This window comes from Panthera uncia, chromosome B4 (assembly GCF_023721935.1).
Source record: "Panthera uncia isolate 11264 chromosome B4, Puncia_PCG_1.0, whole genome shotgun sequence".
Lineage (NCBI taxonomy): Eukaryota > Metazoa > Chordata > Mammalia > Carnivora > Felidae > Panthera > Panthera uncia.
The window spans coordinates 135,577,029-135,595,573 of NC_064809.1; the positions used below are offsets into that span (position 1 = coordinate 135,577,029).

Genomic DNA, 18,545 nt, shown 5'->3' on the forward strand with positions numbered 1-18,545 from the left:
GCCGCCATCGGCTGCCGATTTCCTGGCAGGTGCCGAGGCGTTGCCTCTGCTGTGGGTTGGAGCCCTGGCTCGGTGGCGCCTGTGTAGGAAGGCCGGGCAGCTTGGGACACACGCTCTATCCGCGGGCTTCTCAGGGCAGGCAGGGGGCCCGCGGAGCTGTGTGCACGTCAGCCGACCGTCGCTTACTTAGCAAGGGGTTTCTTTGTTGGCCTTTTCCAGAGTCGTGCCTTCTCGGCCTGCGGCGGCTGCGCAGGCCCTCCTGACTCCGGTGACCTGTAGCATTCGTGGCGGCCATCAGCCGGGGAAGGGAGGGGCCCCATATTTTCAATGAGGTTGGCATGTTCTTTTCAGGGGGACACGTTTCTTTTTTACTGACAATTCAGAGTCACACGGTGGATACGGTTCTTTAGAGCAGGAGTAGGTTTCAGAAAAGGCAACGAAACATCCCATTTTGCTCTGACCTTGTGGTCCGGTGTGCAGACCGCGCGTCCAGATTTTGTTTGTCGGTGCCGCAGGCCCTTTGCATGGTAGTGTTCCACCGGTTGGGATAGTCACAGTGCAAGCAGTATTTTACTGCCCGTTTATGGTTCATCTGCTGGCTGTACCACAGAGGGAAGAATGTGCTGAAGTGTATGAATTCCTGATTGATGGGCTGCCAGGGCATTGCCAGGGCTGCCGAAATCGGGGTTTGCCAGCCTGGCTCCTGGCAAGGCCGTGCCTGGGGAGTGACCACAGGCAGCCTTTACACAGGCGTGTGGGAATTGCTGCGGGGGCCATGGCCATAAACCTCATTTTAGTCTTGGTGCGTGAAAGCCGGAAGCTGGGCACTGGGGAGGGCCACGCCCCCGTCTAGCTGTGAGCTGGGTCAGAGGACCCCCAGCTGGGGTGTAAGTAGCATGAAGGCACGAGTGGGGTTTGGGAGTTGATGTGTCCGAATGATTTATCGAGGACCAGGCATGGACAGTGAAAGCAGCTTAGTCTTTTGTCAATGGCCCCAGCCGGCATTGCCTTGTTGGAGCTGTCGGCGAGAGCTGGAGCGTCCATCAGTTAGAGCAGCGATCTCTTCCAATTAGCCGGCACTCTCAGATCCTACATCATCTTCGCAAGAAAGGTACTTGCAACATGGCTTTGTGCAGGGGAATTTCTTGGCTTCTTGCTGTGTTATTGCCCGTAAAGTGTGATGGCATCTTACGCAAGTAACCTCCCATTTCACCATCCAACTCGGGGGGCACACGGGTGGCCTGCGGGTTCTCATTTAGCACCAGGACTCGCGCCTCGGAGCCCAGTCCCCAGCCAGACTGTGAGCCGTGCACGCGAGGGCCGGGCCATGTTCCGCCACGTCCCGCTGCTCCCCTCGCACGCCTGGCACACCATCTGGGCTCAGTGGAGCTCGTGGCTTCTCAAGGGCTCTGACGTCCTCTGTCAGGTGGTTTTTCAGAACCCGTTTATCGTTTCCTTCACAGACGATCTGTTTCCCATTACTGGTATCGCAGTGGGTATTTTATTTTATTTTTTTTTAACGTTTATTTATTTTTGAGACAGAGAGAGACAGAGCATGAACGGGGGAGGGGCGGAGAGAGAGGGAGACACAGAATCGGAAGCAGGCTCCAGGCTCTGGGCCATCAGCCCAGAGCCCGACACGGGGCTCGAACTCACGGACCGCGAGATCGTGACCTGAGCTGAAGTTGGACGCTTAACCGACTGAGCCACCCAGGCGCCCCTCGCAGTGGGTATTTTAAACATTGACAGTTGACCAGTTTATAAAACAGGTGAATGCTGTACCTCATTATATGTTTTTGAATGTGTTTACGGCTAGTGCTGTTGACCATTCTTTATATTCTGAGGTGATTTACTTTTATAAGTAACTTTGTCGGGTAGTTTTCAGCAAGCTTATGTGTTTTCTCATTGCATAGTAATTTTTGGTAGAGTTTTCCCAAATGCAGATGTTTCCCCAATTTGTTTTACTTTCTCATTCTTTTCCTACTTGACATCATTTAAAATTTGTATATGGTGATATAGACCCGTTTTCCTTGTGTCCCGGGCTTTTTCCTCGAGAGGGTTTTTCTCACCTGTGCACACGAGCAGTCAGGAGTCTCTGGGGCTGAGACTGCAGTCTGGCTGTCATCATCACCCTGGGTGAGATGTCTGCTCACATGTTTGGGTGACATTTCAGCATGGGGAGCACCCCACATGCACCCCTTGACCCCCCTGGAGGTCGTGCACCCACGCTTTCGGGAACGCACAGTCTTGTGCCGGTCAATCTTTCTTTCCATTTGGCTGCATTATTAATGGTTTGAGTGAGACAGCATTTTGCTGATTGATTTAAAGACCCATTTATCCTTCGAGGAATTATTTTTGACTTAATTAGGTAAAGGGAGTAAATCAGTTTAATGGGTTGATTTATGATCAGTTTGCGCTCTCAGATTATCATGACTCAGGCAAGCTTACTGTCTGTATAAATGTCTGCCGTCTGCCTTCTGAAGGATGGGGGTCTTTCCGGTCCTCTGATGGCAACACAGCCCAGGAAGAAGGTAGCCTGCCCCTTTCTACGTGTATTTCTTTGTGTCCCTAAATGCTGTGACTGTATGTGACTGAGCACTTAAGTCCTGTGATCCAACGGGAGGTCCCCAGCGCCTCCGGCGGCCACTGCGGGCTCTGAGGACACGCGTGTCCGTGGAGGTGTGGAGTGCGGGAGGCGCGGGGACGGGGTGAGGCCCGCGCACCGGGACGCTGGGCTCACACGTGCATCCCGCTTCTCCGAGACACCGTGTCTGCCGTTCTCCGAGGCAAGCTCAGCAGCCGGCAGAACTTTCTGGGGCCGTGTCACGTTAGGAAAGAGTTTGGCCTTCTTTTCAGAGAACTCTGGGCTCTCAGAGAAGGGCAGCGGTTAGAGCCTGTGTGTCATGCGTGATGATGTTTGCGCGAGCACTCCCTACAGTGTGGACACTTGTTGATCTCAGCGTTGTCATTGGTAGAAGTGAGTCATGAGTGAGACTTGCTACATGGTGTTGAATTCAGCAGTAATTTGGATTTTTTCTCTTAACTGGAGAAATCAGGATTAGACTCTTTCCACCCGTTGTTTATGGAATCCCTCCTTCCTCCACCATGAGCTCTTGGCTGGGTTCATTCACGTGCTCAGCACATGTTTATCGAGTACCTGCCGTGTGCTGGGCCCTCGCGGGGGTGCTGGGGACCTGGGGAGTACGGTTCTGCTCCCAAGGGACGCTTCCCGTTTAGCGTAGGGAGAGCACGAGCAACCACCTGGCGTGTGGGGGTGCAGCTGGTGACCCTCGTGCAGGAAACACAGAGGACGGTGGTGCACATGCTGGTGTGCCAGCGTGGGCCTTCTGTCCTCTTCTGTCTCATGGTGGGGGGCTGATGGGCTCTCTGGCAGTCTGTCCTCACCAGAGGGGCATCGGCAGGGGGGCCCAGACTCTCCTTTGGGCCTCAGTAGTGGTTGGGGTTTGTAGACTCTGCTTGGGAACGTCTCCACCGCCTCTGGCCTGCTTTTGTTCCCATGGCACTGACGCCAGATGGGATCCCTTCTCTGCCTGCACCCCTACTGGCAGACGCCCGTGTGAGGAGTTACCCTGATGTGCACCCGTCTCCAGGGCTCCTGCTTCCCTCCAGAAGGAAGCCCAGCTCTGGGGCCCAGCACCCGGGGCTGCAGGATGGTGACCCTCAGGAGTTGTTCCTGCCTGGGTCACGGGGACGCCCCACGGGTTTACTGCCTGGGTCTTGGGGACGCCCCCCCGGGGTACTGGCTCTGGGCTCTCCCGCCTTCCCATACGCCGCCTTCTTCCCCTTCCTGGGGAACGCTTGATTCCACCATCTTTCAAGGCTTAGCCCCAAGGCCACGCCTGCCAGAGCCCTGCCTGCCAGGGGGCGAGGACTCTGCTCTTTTGAACCTGCCGTGCCTCCCACCTGTCCCTTGTCACACTGCTCACTCGCCCTGTGGCCAGTTTTTCATTTACATCTCTCTATAAGTAAGTGGTCACCAAGCATGGTAAGTAAGCCCGGTAAACGGAGAATGGTGAATCAGGAGTCAGTGGGTGAGTGAATGTGTCCCCGGCTTCCTCTGGGCTTCCTGCTGGCTTATCCTCTGCCTTCCCCGAGCCCGGCTCCTACCGTGCAGGTCCTCCGCCCATGTTAATACGGCCCATCGGTACTTCAGCCAGTAGCATTTCGGGCAACAGAAACTCCTCCTCGCAGCGTTATTAAAAAGTCAAAGATCTAGTCAAGCCAAAAGACTGTTGTGAAATTAAAATTCTTCCCTTTACAAAAATGACATTAGAGAAGCAAGGATCATTAAAGAGACAGACTTTCCCTTTGCTGTCTGCCTCGGTACCCACGCAGGTGCAGGTACGGTCAAGGGCGCTCCTCTGCATGGAGCCGGTAGCGGGGCGCCCCCTGTGGATGGAGGGGCAGCTGTCCGTCCCCCCCCCCCCCCCCCCCGCCCCCGCCTGCAGTTTGTGTGTGGGGCTGGGGACCCCTGACTGCGGCCGCGTTGGGGTGGAGGTTGGTTCTTGTCGTTGGGGCCCGCCTGGGGCCGGAAGACTGATGGGTGGGTGTGGCCACATCATGCCATCTTGCCTGGCCTGTAGTGAGTGCATCGTCCTTGGTTTGTCCTTGACTTGTGACCATCGTCTGCTGCTGTCCCATCGTGCGCTGACTGTATGTCTGTGGGCTACAGATTTTCATCCACATAACAGAATTGGGTCTTCTGATGGTGGCTTATTCGTAACCTTGAGTTGAACATTCTTTATATTAGCATTAAACATTCGTAGTGCTGAACCAATCTGATCATAACATCAGTTGTTTTTGCTGAGCCACGGAGTTCTGTGAATTTACAGTCTTGAGTTGCGGTACTGCTCTTACCATAGCAGGACTTTCCCCTCCGCCTTGGAACCCAAGTCTATGTAATTAAGTGCTAAAACCTCCATCACCAAAGTGTCAGGGTTTCAAATTTAAAACTCCCAAGTTGGGCCGTGCGAAAGATTAGACCGTAGAGTGATTCCAGCGAGCTTATGAAGTAGAGAGTATTTTTGATTACCAGTTAAGCTCCTAATTACGTGAAGAGGTTTATTGCAGGGTTTGTGCGATGCGGGTGATTAACGCAGTCATAACAGCCCCGGTGTGCTCCCCTCCCTAACCTGCGCTGCTCACCAGCAGGTGCCGGCTCTCACCCGCGACTCATGCTTTGTGAGGCCGGCGGCCACACTTACCTCGGTGATCCATGCCGTGGGGTCCCTTGAAGTCACGGGGTCTGTTTAAATTTGAGGGATTTCTCCCTTTGTGATTACCAAGCCGCCCCGTTTGGTTCACCGCCAGGGAGAGCCTGGCCGCGTGCCGGGCCTTTTTACTTTCTCGCGCTCCCTGGTCATTACAGGATCCCAGCCTGTGCTACCGGGGCCGTTTCCGGGACCCACGCTGATGTTTCGGGGAGGTGGGCAGGCGTTGTCGTGGGAGCGGAGCCTCTGAGGAGGGAGTCCCCACGCGACCCAAAGCTCCAGTGAGCCTGTGGTGGTGACAGGCTCTTTTGCCCACCACAGGTTTTGTGACCAGGGGAGTGCTGTGGTAGCTGTGAGGTTGTGCCTCTCTAGAGTCGTAGAGGCACAGGTGGTCAGTGAGCGGCGACGGTCCCTCCCTCTCCTTGCAGAGTCGGAGGCCTCCGTCCGTGTCTCGCCCTGCCTCAGTGAGAACGAGAGGCTGACCGTGGTCAGCCTGACTCCGTTCCTGGCCAGGCTCAGCTGCTTCCTGGCACGCTGGTCTCCTGCAGGCCTTTTGTCAGGTGGGCATGCTCACCTCCGCAGGCTGTTTCAGATGCTGTGGGCCTTGGCATAGGAGGACACTCTGCAGACTCTAAGAAGTGCTCCGTGCCTCGGTGGTGTCGGGCGCCATTGCTGTTGGTGACCAGCCTCATCACCCACATCCTTAGTTTGAGCCCATCAACCTGCCTCTTACTTACCCGCTGACCCTACCAGTTCTCTGGGTGTGGAAGCATGGACGAGAAATTTCTGCTTTTTGTTTACCCAAGGTAGTTTTTGGATATTGCAAGATAGTACTTATATCCCATCGTGGTGTTTTCCTTACCAGGCTGAATGTTCTCCATTCTTTCACGAGTTCCTTATACCTACCCAGCCACCCACCCACCCGTCCATCCACCCACCCAGCCACTCAGCCGCACATCCACCCATCCACCCACCCACCTGAAGCACCCATCCACCTACCCACTGAATCACCCTCCTACCCATCCACCCACCAATCCATCCTTCCACCCAGCCAGCCAGCCAGCCACCCACCCACCCACCCATCCATCCATGCACCCACCAAACCATCCATCCATCCATCCATCCATCCATCCATCCATCCATCCACCCACCTACCCACCCACTCACCCACCCACCCATCCATCCACCTACCCCCCCACCCACCCACTTATCCACTGACCCATTCACCCTTCTACCCACCTACCCACTAATCCATCCATCCACCCAGCCAGCCAGCCAGCCACCCATCCATGGACCCACCAATCCATCCATCCACCCACCTACCCACCCACGCACCTCCCTATCCACCCACCCATCCACTGGCCCATCCAGCCACCCACCCACCCAGTCTTGTGGGATAGTCATGACTAGCTCTGGATGTGCTAATTGTGCAGTGCTGTTCACACTTTGTAGGATGGGAAGTACTGAATGCCAGCAGGTCCCCTCACCCTAATCATTCTGACCCCCAAATGCTCCACAAGCTTCTCGGAGCACTTAGAAGGACAGTACCACCACTCTTGGGAACTTCTTCTCTAGGGATGTATATCTGTAGAAAAGATAGACCTTCGTGAAACCATCCTCGCTGCTTAAACAGTATTTTTCCCCCATTGCAAAAGTCGTAAGTGCTATGTGAAAATTTGTCGCTCTATTTATTCTCTACCCTCTGTAAAGAGTAAAGAGTGGTGGTAGTTATCCCCTCCCCACCTTTCCCGGGGGCACCACAGTCCTGTCTCTGGCATCTTTCTGAGCAGCGTTCTCTGCATGAGTGTATGTACGACATGCAAAGGCGGGAGTTTTTGATAGAAATGGCGTTGTTGATAAAGATGGGATTATGTTACAAATTGCGTTTTCAACAATAACATGGCAGGGTAGCCTTTTCAAAGAATTTATTTAAATTGTCTCTTAAAGCCTTTTTATGACTTGAGAAGGCGAGTGAGATATTCTAAAGTAGACGGCTGTTTTACATCTTGTGCCTTCACGTGTAGTTGTGGTCCACGTGAGGCTGCTGACCTGCCCCGGGCTGGCCGGTGCCTTGTCTGTGTCCCCAGGTGCCACTTGGGTGAGCTGGGGCCATGTTGGCCTCCCTGCCGCCCGAGGCTTGGGGACCTTTCCAGAGCTTGCCCCTTTCTCAGCTCGCGGCCCGTGGGGTGCAGGGCTCGGCCCTGAAAGGTGGTGTGCGGACAGCGTGGGAGGAGGACTGGGTGGTGCTCCCGCGGTGTGGCACGTGCTGGTGGTGATGTTCGTGCTCACGGGACAAAGTAGGACACAGGGTCTGGTCCAGTTTCAAATGAAACAGGGTGGCCTAAATTCCGTTAATTTCCGTCATGTGTTGGGCATAAACATGGCTCGCGAGAGTCCGCGCCACCCCTCCCTGTCCTCCCGGGGCCTGTGGTACCACCTGGCTGGGAGAAGGCCGCGGAGGGCGGGGAGGGGCCAGTCCAGGGGTGCTCTGTGCGGCACCCACCTCCCGTGGCAGCCGGCAGCCTCCGGCAGCTTGCGGGCTGTGTGGCGTGGGTCAGGATTAGCCAAGCCCAAATCCACGTGGCCCAGAGGGCTCGGCACCCCAGAGCCCCTGCTCTGGCCAGGCCCCTGCGGTGTGGTCTGGGGCACACGTGGATGTGCCTCCACGTGACAACAAGTTCTGCTTGTTCTCTTTTTCCCTTCAATGTACCATTTCCTCCTTTGAATTGTTTCTTCTTTTGAACGGTGGGATTGCCCGGAATCCTTCTACTCCCGTGGTTTCCTCTCGTTGGCGATCTCAGCGGGCAGTGCGCCTGGCCTCTCCCCTGTCACTCGGCGTGGCACACGTTTGGGGGCGACGTCCTACGTGGCACAGGCTCCATGGCTGCCGGCCCCAGGGCTCCCCGGTGGCTCCCCGTTCAGGTTCCCTCCCCGCCTGGTGCCCCTCCTTGCCCCAGGGATGTGGAGACAGCATGCCCCGGGGGAGGCATGTACCTTTGGGTTAAAACCTGTCACAACCGTTGGCCATTTTGGGGTCTTGACTCAGAACCTGTGTCTGCCCCGCAGTGGTGAGGCTCCCGGGCCTCACGGTGGATGGTTCGGTAAGTTAGCGTCCCACCGACAGGACCTGTGCTAAACGTGCTGATTTTGCTCTTGGTGTGGTCCGGGCTGTGACCCCAGAAACCGCTGGTGCCCGGTCTCCTGCGGGGACCCCCAGGGGCCGGCAGTGCCAGCCTCGGGAGTTTCTGTAGTCGGCTCTGACCCTGTGACTGCGGCGTAGGGCTTCTGGAGTGTTCTGTGCCGCCCTCTGTGCCTTCCCCCATGTGGGCGGGTGACTTCCCTGGGCGGGTGGACATTTAACTCACTGTGATAATGAGGGTCATTCCCATTCTCTGAGCTTTTGGAAGACAGATCGGCACAGGGTTTCTCTGGGTTAAATGCCGTTACCTCATCACCTTGAGGAGTAACAAACAGCCCGTTGTGGGAAGTGACACGTAATGAGGCTGCCCAGCCGACCTGGTGTTGGATAAAGCAGTAAGCCAGCTGAGCAGGCAGAGAAGGGTCTCCGAGGCTCGTGCGCGTCAGCCTGCCGCCTGTGCCCTGTGCCTCTGTGCTGGGGGCCCCGCTGCCCTGGGAGCCAGGGGAGGGCTGGAGGCCAGGCAGGCTTTGTTTCCCCGCTGTGACAGCTGAGGGGACATCTCGGTGCTTTGAAGGCCCTCCAAAGAGAGACTGTTGAAGGCAGACATCTCAGGAGGAGTCCCCTGATGATCGTCACGGAGCCCGCTCCCGGGACTGGAAGGTAACATCAATCTGCTCTAGTTTGGTGGGATGTTGGATTGATTCCGCCCAAGCCAGAGGAGGCCGCTTACACTCGTGCCTGCGAGCTTGATCTTCCAGCAGGACGGCGTCATGTCGGGTAGACCTCGTGCGCTTGGCCAGTGAGCCCCGGGAGACCCAGTTTCCTCCTCTGTAAACAGGCGGAGTGGATGCCTCCAGACGTCCCGAGCCAACATTTCTGCGGTGGGGCTCCGTCGGAGGGTGTGCTCAGGCCAGACGTTGGCCTGCGGGGACAGCCGAGTGTGAGGCCAGGCGCCTTGCCGGGCTGTACCGGGGTGAGGCAGAGGGGTGCCCGGGTGTGGGAGGGAGAGTGTCAGCCCCGCGGGGCAGCTGGGGACAGTGCACGTGTCACGGGCACGTGCAGGCTGGGAGGAGGGAGCTCAGAGCCGGCCCGGCCAGCCTGGGGACTCTCCTCAGCACATCCTGTGTTGGGAGGGGCTCTGGACTTGGTGGGGGGGCATTGCCTCTTACTCATCTCTGCACTCCAGGCCCTGGCGTGTAGGGACAGTGCCACCACACAGAGATCACTGCTGTGTGTTGTCGCATGACCCCAGTGTGGGGACAGCCTGGTGTCCCACAAGGGACAGGGGTAGGCAGTGTGGCTCATGCGTACATCGCAATGTTATCCTACCCAAAAGAGGACTGAACAGAAGGCTGGCACAGGCTGCGGCCTGGATCTGCCCTGGGAACTCGGTGCTGAGTGATGGACGCCTGCCACACGGCCCCTGTGCTATGCGGTCCCGTTACCTGAAGTGTTGGAGCAGGAGGACCCACAGAGGCAAGGCACCGATTGCTGGTTGCCAGGCGCTGGGGGAGTGCCTGCACATAGGCTTGCTTGGGGGTGGTTGAGAATGTTCTGGAATTATGTGGTGGTGACGGTTATCTGACTCTGGGAGTACGCTAAAACCCACTGAATCGTGTGCTTTAAAAGGTGGATTTTATGGTACGTGAACCGCGTTTCCATAAAATAAACCCCAAACCAACCAGAACACAGAAGGGCTTGTTGAATGAGCGAGGGAGTTGAACGGGTGAGGGGGACGGAATGACCGTCTGGTCACAGTCCCTACACACATGCTCCTGGGCGCCCCGGGGACTGAGAGCACGGTTGGCCAGGATGCGTCCTCATGAGCGTGAACCCTGTGGGGCCTGCCTGTGGAGACCCGCGTGGCCCGCGTGGAGGGCCTGGCCTGGCTTTGGCACCCGGACCCCCCCCCCCCCCCCCCCACCTGTTTTTGCCATCGTGCGTGTCCCTGCGAGCAGGGAACGAGTGGAGGGTGGTTCCAGTGGCTCTGGCGCGAGGCGAGGCCGTGTCAGGGAGCCTCCGAGGAGCCGCTGCTCGAGGCCTCGTGCAGCGCGAGCCCCAGCGCCCTCTGGGAGCGAGCGTGGCGTCGTGGTGCCGTGGGGGGTCGCGGACGCGGGCTCTGGGCCGCGCCCGCTGTTTGCGCCCCGTTTCCAAGGGTGCAGCGCCGGTGATAACAGACGGGTGACGGAGGTTAACGAGCTCGTCCGCGTGAACAGCGGAGAGGAGCGCCTGGCGGCCAACAGCTGCTCAACAGGTGTTAGCAATTATTACTCTTATAATTATTGTCATTTCTGCCCACTTCGAACTTTCTAAATATATTCTCGGTGGAATTGCTTCTTTTCTTAAAGATTTGCCTTGCAAGGATGCCGTGCATGTTGGCAAAATAAAACAAAAGTAAATAAAAAAATAGAATACTCAATTTTTGAAACATTTAGGAGTTTCATGCTGGAGGATAGCAGTTTTTATAAGGATCTGAAATTAGTCCTTTCAAACTTCTGATAAACCATTTCAATCAGGCATCTGTTTTGCATTTTAAAAGTTTTTTTTTTAATATTTATTTTTGAGAGAGAGAGAGAGACACCAAGTGCTCGAGCGTGTGAGTGGCGGAGGGCCAGAGGGGGCGGACAGAGGATCCGAAGTGGTCTCTGTGCTGACAACGAGCCCAACGCGGGCTCGAACTCACAAACCGTGAGATCGGGACCCGAGCCGAAGTCGGACGCTTAACTGACTGAGGCTCCCAGACGCCCCACGTTTAAATTTTCTCTCTGGGTTTTTTACCCTCGAAGAGAGAGGTTGCTCAGAGCACCGTCCCCTGTTCTGCACACACATCCTCCGCTGCTTCCTGGGTGTTCGCCCGCAGCACAGGGGCCCCCGCCCAGCGTGGCTTTGGAAGCTCTAACCTTGGAGACCTGGGTTTAGAGAAATTATTGTCTAATGAGTACGTGACTGTGTGAGAAGCAGGATTTTAAACACCTTATGAGAAAACTTTCAGATCTGTGGCAGGAATAAGTAATCTATTTTAGGCCCTCTCTGATTAGGATCCAAAATGCCTGAGAAGCAATAATTTACGATATATTAATTATGTTAATTAATTGGAGAAGACTCAGAATATTAATTACCTGCAGCTAACTAGGTGTTAAAATTGAGAACCAGTAGGTGATGAGGGGGAACACTTAGAGGCGTGTAGCTGGAGCCGGACAAATGGGCCCCGGCCCGACCTTGGGTCTCAGACCGGCCCTGCCCCTGCCCCTGCCCCGCCCTGTGGCGTGTGTCCCATGGGTTAACCGCTCGCTGTCTTTTCCATGCTTCCCGGCCCACAGAGGAGGAGGACGTGGATGCCGCCGACGTCTCCCGCGTGCCCACCGACGTGCTGCGTAACGTGGAGGCCGACACGTACTGGTGCATGAGCAGGCTGCTGGACGGTATTCAGGTGAGCCCCTGCCGGCCCGGACCCCAGGCAGACGCCGCTCCGGTCTGAAACCAGGGCCACCGGGAGCCCTGGGCCTGCCACCTGCCTCCGTGCCCGGCTTGGCCGCTGCTCCCCTCGGAGGCCTCCCTTTCTACACCCGGGCGCGTGTCTCCTCTGCGGGGTGACGGCTCGTGAGAGACCCCGTGCGTGCGCATCTGGAGACGGTGCCAGCAGCAGGGCGCGGCAGGGCTCCTAGAGGGTGGGGCTGTCCCCTCGCCTGCAGAGTCTGGTCCCCGCACACTCCCCTCTTTCCTGCTCTGCTGCCCGTGACGCCCAGTGGCACCAGCACCAAATGTAGGTGAGCCGTCCACACGCTCAATGAGCCGTTTCGCCGTCCACACGCGGAGAACTGGATTCAGGGCCGCCCGCCCTTCACAGGGCACACGGTTTAGGCCTCAGCCTCTCCCCTGTTGCCCTGGGCCTAGGAGCAGCTGGCCCTGAGGGGTCTGATCGTCCCAGGAACCGCAGCTGGGCCTGGTCCCACAGGAGGCGCAAGCTGCCAGAAGCCTGCCCCCCGCGGTCGGGTCTCTGTGGACTTGGTGTCTGTCAGACCGATGGCTGGGATTTCCCCAGAAAGGCTGTGGGTCTCCCCGTGCTGGGGGTGGTTTTGGGAAAGTGGTTTGGGCGAAGAACCCCACGCAGAGCAGGAATGAGGACTGGGGCCTCTCGGCGTCGCAGGAAGTGGCCGGGGACACGGACCACGGCCCGTCTTAGGCGCGTTGTGTGCCTGCACACCTTTCCTAGAGTGTGCTTTGTGCTGGGTGCCGCACGCCGCCCTGGGGAGGGACGGGAGTGTCAGGCTAAGGCCTCCCCGGAGCTCAGTGTGGGACACAGGGTAGACCCAAAGGGGTGTCGTGAGGATATTGAGACGCATGCTCCTGAGGACCCGATTCAGGAGTGCAGTGAGACCTGGAGGGTGACGGGGGCGGTCGGGGAAAGGCCGGAGCAGGGTTTGGCTGCTGGAGGTTTTCCGAGGGACCCCACAGGCTAGGTTCATCCCAAAGACGGCTGCCCCAGGGACGGAGGCTGTGCGGGCGTCTGCGCGCTGTGCCGGGACCCCTTCTGTCACAGCTGAGTAGGGGCACTTCCACCTGAAGAGAGAAACTCGTGGGGTGCGCTTGTCGGGCTGGGCTTTCCTGACCGTTGTCGCGGCGCCGTGCCCGACGCCCGTACCTGCGGAGGCCTCAGCTCGGCTGCTGGCTTAGAGGTGGTCCGAGTGAGGCTCCCACACGGGGGGGCCTCGAGAGTGGGGCCCGAGGCTTAATTTGAGTGAAGTAGCCAGAATGATTGTGCTGGAGAGGACAGCGTGGGTTCCCGTTACCTTTGATGACCGCGGAGTGACAGAGCGGGGGAGGGTCCTGCTGCAGTTGAGGACCGGGAGCCTTGTTTGCATCTTGCGGAGAAAAACCCGCCTGCCGTGTTCTGGCCCAAGCATCGATGTATCATTTCCCTACATTGTTTGATGTTTTCATATGTTTTTGTCTTTTTCCCAAAACTGAAGACATTTTTGTCCCTTTTCGAAAACAGATTGAATCATAATGTGAGACTCTATCGATTTCAAATGTCACTTTTCTGACCTTGAGGGATGGAATTTCTGCCATTTAAATGCAGGATCATCCTGTTTATGTTTGTAAATAAAGTCAGTTCACCCTGGAAGCGACACTGGCTTTTCATTTCTCACCGGAGGCTTGCTGTCCGATGAAGGGGCTTCTCGACAAGGGTGGCCTGTGCACGTGCGTTCACCACGCTTCGCAGGCCGACGGGAGCCACGCGACCCTCCCGTGGGCAGTGTCGAGGGGCCCGGTTACCAGCCCCAGGGGGCTTGGGGAGATGGGTCATTCCCTGAGTTGGGCCAGCTCGACTGGGGGACTGTTTCGTGTGTGCTGGTGCCCCTGCTCTCTCATTCGTACGAGTGCGAGGGTCTGAGTTGACAGGAGCGGGAGGAAGGACGGACCGAGACATGAGCGCCCTGAGGGGCTGGGAGCTTCTGTCGCTACCCGACCCGTGGCATCACTGGCTTCCGCTGCCCCGCTCCCTCTCTTGCTCCTGGACCTGCCCTGTCCTCGCCACTCTCTGGAGACGCGGGAGCCGTCTTCCTCCAGCACCTTCTCGTCCCTTCACTGCTCGGTTGTCGGATTGAGAACACCGTGGGGCTTTGTTAAGTGCAGGCTCTCAGCTCGGTTCCCTGCATTTTAGGAAGTTGTGTGAAATCCACAGGCCAGAGAGGCTGCCGGGACGCAGAGTCGCTGGGCCAAGTCGGTGCAGCGGCTCCCTCACCAGTGATTGGGCTTCCCGTGATCGGTGGCAGTCACAGCGGGACAGGGGTGAGGCAGTGACGGCCCAGCGTGCCCTCGGTGGTCCTCGGCCTCACAGCAGAAACGATGTCACAGCCCTGAGAGAGCCCACGCAGAGAGATCCCTTGCCGGGGATCAAGGAGCACGTGTTGGGACCCACATTTGAGCCCTGAAGCCTGTGGTTTTCTACTCTGCTGTATGACCGTGTCCAGCTAGAATCAGGGGAAATGACTGCCGTCGTGCTGGATAAGTTCTAGAGGGCAAACGCCACATCTGCTCATTTTTCTGGAGACGTAGCTGTGGTTTGGCTCCCCTTGGGGCCTCGGTCTGAGACTCTGTGCTCTGCATTTGGCCATGGCGTGACACACACCCGCCCTGTACAGGTGCCGCACGCAGTCGCCTACCTGCTGTCCCCGTGGGATGTGTCTCCTGGTGGCCAGGGGTGCGGCCAGAGGACTGCCGATGGAGGACGGAATTCTAGGGGTTCCGGGGGTGGGGGGGTGGGGGCTCTGGCCCCAGGAGGACGGCAGACCAGGACCAAGGAGACGCCGCTCGCTCCCAGCATGTGCCTGGAGGCGCTGGGTGATGTTGAGCCAAACTCGGCTGAAATGCGTAGACTCACTAGACTCCTCGGTGAGGGGAGTCCTCCAGAAACGAGGAGTAATGACCCCACCGGTGGACGCTAGTGAACTTGAAGCGAGTTATCAGACACCGTAACGCCTGAAAGTTTAGGTGTTATTGCCCTGGCCCGGTGTGCAAGTAAGACAGAACTTCTCCTGCGTGGGGAGTCTGGGTGCTGCCCAGAAACCGAGGTGACACAGTTCTCCTGTCGAAGCTCTCCAGCTTCGTGTCTCAGTCTTTTTTGTTAATTTTTTTTACGTCTATTCATTTTTGAGAGAGAGAGAGACAGAGCATGAACGGGGGAGGGGCAGAGAGAGAGGGAGACACAGAATCTGAAGCCGGCTCCAGGCTCCGAGCCGTCAGCACAGCACAGAGCGGGGCTCGAACTCACTAACTGCAAGATCCTGACCTGAGCTGAAGTCGGACGCTCAACCGACTGGGCCACCCAGGCGCCCCTCGTGTCTCAGTCTTAAGGAGTCCTGAATTGCACAAAGAGCTTTTACCCCCGTGGGTTAATTCTCACAATCCTTACTGTGTTAGAAACTCAAATGGCGATAATTTGAACATATTTATTAGTTTATCCAAAAATAGCAACGATGAACGCGTTACATGCTGTTATAAGTAACGTATCTCTATGATGAACTAACGTTTTCACAATATAGCTATTTGGAGGACAGGCACTGTGTTTCTTTGTGGTAAGACTCTCTGTAACGTGACTGAAGACCGTGGCATTCTCACGTGTGCTTCCGTGCTCAGTCTGTTGTGATGTGTTGTTTTTGATGGGACTGTGTGAAAACAGCCCAGCTGCACACAGGCAGGTCGTTGGAGGAGGGAGAATTTTCATAGTCCTTTCCGACGACCGTGGACGTTTTCTCTTTAACGCTGTGACGCGGCTTGTCAGGTGGCAGCTTCCTAAGGTAACTGCCGTGTGACATCGGAAGCCACATCGGTGAACGTTTTGTACCAAGTTACGTTAAAATCCATCGGCCTGTCCTGCACTCTGAGCGGATGTTTTGCCCGCGTGCGGTTCTGTGACATCAGACGTTGGTCATTTGGAGAAGGTCGGATGTCTGGGGTGTGCAGATCTGGACGCCGACACGCTCCCCCACATGGCGTCAGAAACTCCCGCTTGTTGTATTTACTGACGCCTTATGAGAAGAACCTGTTGAACATAGAGCGGCAGATAAAAGTTCTTCAAAATTCTGATTTGGGCTTAAAAGCTCAAATATTATTATCGGCAACACATACTGTAGATTGTTTTCGTTGAAGCGACAGTCTTTGTTCATTCTTGAGAAAATGTCTGCCAAAAACCCAAGTTTGAATAACCAGTTTGCCTGTTAGTCATTTTTTGCTAGTTAAAAAAAAAAAAAATGACGTTTCTTGAGAAATGTATCTAATTCAGCTCACAGCCCACATAATTGCACCAGGTGCTTTTTGGGGAAGAAGTCACCATTCTTTTGGTTTTCTGGTTCTTCCCGCTTTGCCACGTGGAGTTTGGAGAAGATGTTCACTCAAGGGTTGAGATTTGATGCGATTGATCATAAAATTAAGAACTTTTCCTACTTCATCAAGGACATCCTTAAATGAAATTGCCTTCTATTTATCTTTTTCACCGAGAGCTGTTAATTATTATTAACAGCAATAATAATTGCTGTTATTAGGAACACGGCTTTGATCCCAGAGACCACTTGAAAGGGTCTCCGGGATCACGACACTTGGCTGGCCGCCCTGGAGAAATGCTGCCCGAGGGGCCGCCCCGCCCTGTGGTTTTCCCGCAGAAAAGCCCCCTGAAGACCAGCTCACGATAGAGAAAGCACGAGACCCAGAAGGCGTGTGCCGCGCACACACACAGCTGGCACTGTGATTCGGAGGAGGGATGTACCCCAGGGACCTGACGTCGACAACAGCCATGGGAACAGAACCGAAACACGTGGAGCTTTCAAACAATGCACGTGAGGAATAAGGCTCCGAAGAAACAGATTTTAAAAAAGAGCCCAGTAGAACTTCCAGCAACCGAACTTGCCATGGTTAATGTTCAAAATTCCGTAGATACAGCAGAAGAGAGGATTAGTTAATAGAAAGACAAGGTGCTGGGGTGGGGGGGCAGTACTGAGAGAGGGCACGGATTTGGAGGAGAGGTTTGGGCACGAGAGAAGGAACAATAGTTCAGGAATGGGAAAACACGCTGCGGGAGCCTCCTCGGGTGGCTGGTGGTAGCCGGGAACTTTCCAGCTGGAGGAATTAAGGTACCGCACCTGGAGAAACGAGTGAAGCCGCTAAACACGGGAGGTCAGAGAAGACATTACAGGATCAGCCGGCGACGGACAGGTGATTCGCTTGGGCAGACGGTTCGATGGGAAACAGGCCGCATCCAGAACAGCAGAGGCCACAATGAGGCGGGGCGTGTTTGGTGTCCTGGAGGAGAGTAGCTCTGAGGCCAGCTTGGATTTACGAGCGGGATCCAGCTCCATGCCACTTATGAGACCCTCACCTGAAACCTAGGATTACACGACGGCAGCAAGGAAGGGGTTGGGAGAAACACCACAGGTCAGCACTAACCAGGATAATAGCCAGCCAGGCAGTGGCGTAGCTCTTATGCAGCTATTAGATGAAATAGATTTTAAGGTGGGAAGCATTATTTGGGATAAAGAGCATCACTGCCGAGGGATAAGCGGATACATGTACCGGGGAAGACGCGATCCTGAACGTCCGCTTTGACGACATTTTGCGTGTGCGTGTATGTAACTGTATCTTGTGAGTATGTGCGTGGAGGGCCGGCGGGGAAGAGGAGAGGTGGAAATGTGTAAGGAGCGCTAGAAGACGCTGCCCGTGTCAGACGCTGTCTGAGTTGTTTGCATTTAACTGTTCGTTACCTCAGTTTCCCTGCAGCGTGTCTGTGAATGTCTCTCACGGTGGGACTGGTAAGTTGCAGAGTTGGGCTTCAGACCCTCGCAGCCTGGCGCCAGGTTTCCTGCCCCTCAGTGACTGGCAGGTCAAGCGGACGAGAATTTGAAAGATCACGGCATATTTGCGCCGCGGACTTAATGGGTTGAGCTACTGGCCACGTGTGGAAGATCATACCTCCACGCACAGCGAGCTCGCGTTCTTACAGCAGGCGTGGCACGTGAGAAAAATGGCCAGCTGGCTGTTACCACGGAGCACCGGGTGGGGAGATAGGCGCTCCTGCTGGGAGTGGACTCATCGGACTCCCTGGGGAACAGGAGAGCGGGCCCGAGTCCACGGCTGGGCAGCTGGGTCGGCTTTGGCAGCTCTGAGAAAGGCCCATAATTTGGTCGTCCCAGGTCATTTCCTGCTCACCCGTTTCTGACGGTTGGTGTCTTCCACTAGGTTTTGTTGAGAGCACGTTTTTTCGTTTGTTTGTTTTAAATGCTTATTTATTTTTGATAGTGTGAACAGGGGAGGGGCGGAGAGAGAGGGAGACACAGAGTGTGAAGCAGGCTCCGGGCTCCGAGCTGTCGGCACAGAGCCCGACGCGGGGCTCGAACCACAAACTGTGAGATCGTGACCTGAGCCGAAGTCGGACGCCCAACCGACTGAGCGCCCCAGGCGCCCCGAGAGGATGTTGTTTTTATTGCGGGGCATTGGTGCTGGGAGAAGAGAAACACCCTCAGGGACGGTGTGTTGGGCCAGGTGGCGGTGGGACGGGCAGGGAGGGCTGGGCCAGGGGAGAGCGCCGGGCAGGCTCTGCAGGCCTCGTCCGCTGTGGTGCCGCCGTGAGCACCGTCAGTGGGGTGGGGGCGGTGGGGTTCCACGCTGCCTCCTTGGGGTCG

At 56.3% G+C, this 18,545-nt stretch overlaps 1 protein-coding gene across 3 annotated transcripts in view; it reads left to right on the forward strand.

Annotated features, from left to right (window-relative positions):
- Positions 1 to 18,545, forward strand: part of TBC1D22A (TBC1 domain family member 22A) — a 297,147-nt gene that overhangs the window by 171,159 nt on the left and 107,443 nt on the right. For all 3 annotated transcript variants that reach the window (XM_049626541.1, XM_049626543.1, XM_049626542.1), the window contains one exon: positions 11,691 to 11,800. In XM_049626541.1, the coding sequence (XP_049482498.1) occupies positions 11,691 to 11,800 (110 nt within the window). The remainder of the gene's footprint in view (positions 1 to 11,690; positions 11,801 to 18,545) is intronic.